Source organism: Hemitrygon akajei, chromosome 10 (assembly GCF_048418815.1).
Source record: "Hemitrygon akajei chromosome 10, sHemAka1.3, whole genome shotgun sequence".
Classification (NCBI taxonomy): Eukaryota; Metazoa; Chordata; class Chondrichthyes; order Myliobatiformes; family Dasyatidae; genus Hemitrygon; species Hemitrygon akajei.
Window position 1 is genome coordinate 158,888,806 of NC_133133.1, and position 6,000 is coordinate 158,894,805.

Here is a 6,000-nt window from a genome sequence, read left to right on the forward strand (position 1 = left end):
CAGAGGTCACTTCCTACCAACCACAGCACCTGCCGCCTTTACTGCTAACACTTATGAATCGCATCGTTCTTTTTGGTCTTTTCTCTGACCATAACACCCAGATCATCTCTTCACCCAATTGCCCAGGTCACAAGTCATCCCGGCCTGTCCCTTCCTTCAATCTCAAACCTCCCTTTGACTTTCCTCAATTAGAGTGGATGTAGAGAGGGTGTTTCCTGTGGCGGGGCAGTCTGAGATCAGAGGACACAGCCTCAGAATCGAGGGACATCCATTCAGCACTCAGGTGAGGAGGAATTTCTTTAAGCAGAGAGTGGTGAATCTGCAGAATCTGATGCCACAGGTAAGCTGTGGAGGCCAAGTCATTAGGTATTTTTAAGGCTGAAGTTGATAGATTCTTGGTAAGTCAGAGAATGAAAGGTTATGGGGAGAATCAGGAGATTGGGGCTGAGAGGGAAATGGATCATCCGTGATGAAATGGTGGAGCAAACTCAGTGGGCCAATACTGCTCCTATAACTCTCTGCCACGTCCAAAATGGGAGAAGATTACAGAAATTCATTCCTGCACAAAGCCCCATGATGCCTGGATTGTACAATGTCCAGCACGTCCGCAGTGGAGCAAGCCAAGACTGAACCACAAAACTAATCTTGCCAATGCACATGGCACCATGAGGCAGCGCGGTAGCATAGCAGTTAGCACATCGCGTCACCAATCACCAGTCAGACTTCAATTCCCATAAGGAGTTTGTACCTTCTCCCCATGACCTACAGTTGCATCTCACATTGCAACAAAGATGCACGGATTAGCATTAGAGAGTCGTGGGTGTGTTATGTTGACTCCAGAAGCGTGGCGACATTTGCATGTGGCCCAGCATAATCCTGACTGATCTGATTTGACACACATGATGCTTTTCACTGTTCGTTTCAATAAGAAAGAAAGTGGCAGCGCGCGCGGCCACTCCAGGAATGAATATCTATTATCTGTAAGTAGGGGCCGTGCACAATCCTGATTTGATGGGGACAGACATGAGAAGCCCAGAGGAACATCTGGTGAAACTCCTGACATACCTGTTTCGCTGCCGCTGCTACTGTGCAATCGAAAAATCTCCGGAGAGGAAGGCCTGTTGCTTGGCGGCCGGGGCCGGGGTCAAAGCGCTCGGCAGAGATGGTGCTCGGTGTTGGAGGGTTGGTCGGAGGCTTGAAGCTTTTCGGACGGACTCAGAGTTGACGGTGGTCGGATGTTTCCAGAGGCTGCATCGGGAAGCTTTGCGGCGCTGGAGGTTCATGGCAAGAAGTGTTCTTCTTCCTTCTACCGTCTGCATGAGATGGTGGGCTATCGAGGAATTTGAGACTTTTTTTTACCGTGCCCACGGTCTGCCCGTATCAAATTATGGCACTGCTTTGCACTGTTGTAACTATATGTTATAATTATGTGGTTTTTGTCATTTAGTCTTGGTCTGTCTTGTGTTTTTGTGATATCATACTGGAGGAACATTGTATCATTTCTTAATGCATGCATTACTAAATGACAATAAACAAGGACTGAGTGTCCTCACAATCTAAAATCTAAATATGTGACAAAAATAACATTTGTCTTTATGATTTGGACATTTTTAATTTAAACCCAGCCAGAGTCATTACCCTAATCATTCTTGGGCTCATTGACTTACATTGGATCCTAAGTGGTTTTGTCTGAGATTTAAAATCCTCATTCTTATTTTAAGTCCCTCTAAAAATTCTCTCCTCTCTTTTTCTGTACCCTTGAGTTGTTACCTCTTCGAGAACCTTGTACTCTGGCCTCTTAATCATCTCAGTTTTAATTGGTTTATCACTGCTGGCTATACACTGATCTGCTTCTGCCTCAAGGTAGCTAACCACTCTCTCATTCCATCTATCGTTTTTTTTTCTTTAGTAATGACCTTGGGAGGTTTTGCTGCATTGATGATGCCATGTAAATGCAATGTCAGGTTTACAGCATCTGCAGTTTTCCTTTTGGACTAAATAAAGTCAAATTTCTCCAGCTATGTTAGGAATATAATCAAAGCTCCATTGACTAAAAACGCTTTGCCATCGTAATATCAAGTCAACAGATTAACGTTTAGAGGCAGAGAGAAAAACATCGATGGGCCATATCATACACTTAGCAAAGCTCAGGATGTTGGATGATTCTAAACGTGTCACATACCATTTGTGGAGAGAAATGGACATGTGGCATTTTGGATCAAGACCCTTCACCTCACCAGAATCGTCAAATGCTGAGCCTAGATGACTTCCTAAGTGCTAATCTATTGCTCTTAGAACTTTGTAGCTCTGTATTTTTTCAAAAAGAAGTACCGCATTGTCATTCTCATTCTTTGAAATTGAGTTTTGCGAATAATATTGATTTTGTTTCCAACAGTGGTCTTTTGGTGTACTGCTGTGGGAGCTGATGACGCGGGGAGCACCACCTTATCCCGATGTCGATTCATTTGATGTCACTGTTTACTTGTTACAAGGCAGAAGGTTGCTGCAACCTGAATACTGTCCGGATTCGCTGTAAGTAGATTGCTCGGAGTTACGACAGGTGTTTGATGTTGTGGTGTTCACCAAGCTTGGCAAATGACTTACAGATGCTTCATCACCCGTCGAAGATGACATCCTCAGCGTGCAGTTGCTGGTGTTTCTCTCCGGGATTGCTGGCGTTTATATAGCTCTCCCCCTTCTCCCCTCGATCGCTTGCCTCGGTCCTGATTGGCTACCCCTACATCTGACCTTTGAATTCTATTGGCCCACATTTCTTTTGCTCTTAGGGGTTCATAGATGGTGTCTATTCCTAAATGTTTGTTTATCAGAAGAGAACCATGCTTCTAAAAATTATTGTGTCTGCTTTGTGTTTGCCTGCATCAGAACCTCTGTGGTGTCCCAGTTAAAGTGATGTCCTTCTCAGTCTTCATTATTAAAGGAAATATTTCATATTTGGATGTCAGAAGAAGCTTGAGCTTAAGAGTTTAAGGAGATTTGGTTTGTCAACTCAAACCTTTGAAAACCTACAAATGCACCGTGGAGAGCATTCTAACTGGCTGCATCACCGTCTGGTTTGGGGAGAGGGTGGGGCTACAGTTGCAGAAACTTGTCAGATTAGTCAGCTCCATCATGGGTACCAGCCTCCATAATATCCAAGACATCTCCAAGGAGCGGTGTCTTAGGGAGGCAGAGTCCATCATTAAGGACCCCCACCATCTCCAAATGCCCTCTTCGTACTGTTACCATTGGGAATGAGGTACAGAGGCCTGAAGGCACACACCCAGTAACCCAGGAGCAGCTTCTTCCCCTCTGCCATCTGATTTATAAATAGACATTGAACCCATGAACGCCACCTCACTACTTTTTTATTTCTGTTTTTTTTTGCACTAATTTTAGCTTACATTAATATATATTGTATATAATATATATATTTTATATACACACACACTAATGTAACCCAGTTTGTTTCTCTATACCTATTTATCATGTATTTCATAGAGCTAACAAATTTCACAACATATGCCGGTGAAATTAAATCTGATTGTGAGCATTGTGCATTGCATCTGTTCACTTACGTTTTCAGAACATTAATTCGTTTTCTTCCCTCATTACAGGTATGCAATAATGCTAAAATGTTGGAACCCAAAGCAGGAAATTCGGCCAACATTTTTGGAAATTGTTTCAAATCTGTCATCAATTCTTTCCACGATTACTGGAGATCACTACATACAGTTAAATACAACCTATGTCAACCTAAACAGTGGATTCCCCTATCCACCCATTTATTCATCTCAAGACAGTGAGGACAGAGATGCCCATGCATGATGGAAGGCGGGGTTTCTGGAAAGGATATTTTATCAGCAGACGAATGCAAGAAATCTGTTCCAGCCATTACAAGGGAGAAGCCCTATATTAAATGTGCTGCTGGCTCAACGGTATCAACTGTGATGAACTCTGCAGAACGAAGTGACAGAGATGAACTCCAGTTAAAGCTGTCTGCCATTGCTGAGAAATGAACCCCCTCTCCCCCAAAGAAGAACAAAGATAAAGTTCTGCTCGTACCCCACCAGTTTTCCATTCAACACGTTGTCTTTCCCGATTTCCACCACCTTCAACATGATGCTGCCACTGGTAATATCTTCTCTCTTTTTTTACATTCCACTGGGACCACTTCCTTCCTGACCCCTGTAACTGTCCATTCACCTCTTCTTTCTCACCATTCAGGGACCCAAACAATCATTCTGCATGAAGCAGCACATCACTTACTCTTCTCCCACCCGAGTCAGTCTTCACAATGTGGCTCTCACTGCCTCGGAGAAACCGAAGCCAGACCGGCTACTGGCAGAGCAGACTGTCTGCACTCAGTCTGTCAGGAGATGTCCTGAAGTTCCTGTTCCATTCTCAATCCCAACCCTTTTCCAAACTGCTGCCTGCCACCTCCTCCACTGCCACAGTGTAAACCAGAAGAACAACATCTTGTCTGCTTTCCAGGCACTGGAATGAACAGTGAATTAATTTTCTAACTTATGGTAAACCTCTGTCATCATTTACCATTACCATGCCTCTGCCCCTTGGTCACCCCATTTCTTCTAAATGTCTGACTGACAGTTGAAACTCATATTCCTCACCATTGGCCCTCCCCTCTCACCTGCCAACTTGTACACCTTCCCCTCTCCCCACCTTCTTATTCTGGCTTCTTCTCCCCTCCTTTCCAGTCCTCATGAAGAGCCCTGGCCCAAAACATCTACTGCTTACTCCTCTCCATAGATGCTGCCTGACCTGCTGAGTATTTTCCATGGGTTACCCCTTTCTAAACCTATCGCCATTTGTTGTTCTGCCTTGAACCTCTCTCATTTCCCCGAACTCTGTTTTGAAACCTGTGAGGACCTCCACTGCGGTTCTGATGCAGGGTCTCGACCATCCCTTTGCCTCACAGGTGCTGCTCAGCCCACTAAGTCAATCCAACAGGTCGTTATGTCCTCCACATTTCAGTATCTGCAGTCACTTGGCTCCACCACCTCCTCCCCACCCAGTTCTGAGGAAGGTCGATGAGTTCATCGATGAGTTCTCTTTACCCAGATGCAGCTCGGCTGGCTGAGTTCTTTCACCATTTCTGGTTTTATTGTTGTCATTGGGAATCTTGTCCGTAGCTTCTGCTGTAGAATAAGGCTGTTCTGTGGACTGCAGGAGAAAAAAAAAAGTCATGATAGATCTAAAGACAAGTTCCATCCTGAAAATTTAATGGAGTGTTCTATTTTTTTAATAAAGATAGGTTTATTTTTAATTGATTAACCATCAATAGCAACAGTAAAACTGGACCATGTTATTATTGTGTACAAAACCTTTTATAAATTAATGCTTTTTCTTAATTTCATGCATCATCTGTGTACCTCTGTTAATGAAATATACTTGTTCTCCCAGGATCACTAGTAATGCATTGTTTTTTCAGAGTCCAGTGAAAGTGAGATGTTAAATAACCACTGTGGTATATGCAATCTCCTGTTTCTGCAATTTACTGTATCTAGTATTAAATTATTAAATACAAAACAGTTGCTCTCAATGTGAAAATATATATAAACAATTAACAAATGCACAGATCATTTGCATCTCAATGGTTTAATATTTTGGGAGGCTAGGTTTTTTTTTCTTTGGAGGCTATATAGATAGGCTGTGAGCCGGACATTTCTAAAACCCCATAAAAATATATTTGCTTAAACAGCACAGAGGAGGCTTTTCCCCCACAAGTCGATTGTTCCAGTATAGCATGCAAACATTGGAGGTGAAAATCCTGATGCTTCTGTGACCACACATTAAGCTTAACTAATGTCAGTGTCCACCTGTTGAAACCGACCACAAGCAGATAACACACTGTATGTCTCAAAGGGCAGGTGGCCAATGAATCCAACAATTGTTGGAAATGATTGTACAGTTTGAGGAGAGCACAAGGCTGCCATAGCACCATGGTGCATACCCCACTTCATTCTAATACACCTTAGGAGT

The 6,000-nt window shown here is 43.3% G+C and overlaps 1 protein-coding gene across 2 annotated transcripts in view; it reads left to right on the forward strand.

Annotated features, from left to right (window-relative positions):
• The window catches only part of met (MET proto-oncogene, receptor tyrosine kinase), a 132,247-nt gene extending 126,687 nt beyond the window's left edge, over positions 1–5,560 (forward strand). For both annotated transcript variants that reach the window (XM_073059509.1, XM_073059508.1), the window contains 2 exons: positions 2,396–2,532; positions 3,615–5,560. In XM_073059509.1, the coding sequence (XP_072915610.1) occupies positions 2,396–2,532; positions 3,615–3,825 (348 nt within the window). In that variant the 3' untranslated portion in view covers positions 3,826–5,560. The remainder of the gene's footprint in view (positions 1–2,395; positions 2,533–3,614) is intronic.
• Positions 5,561–6,000: the final 440 nt, after the last annotated feature.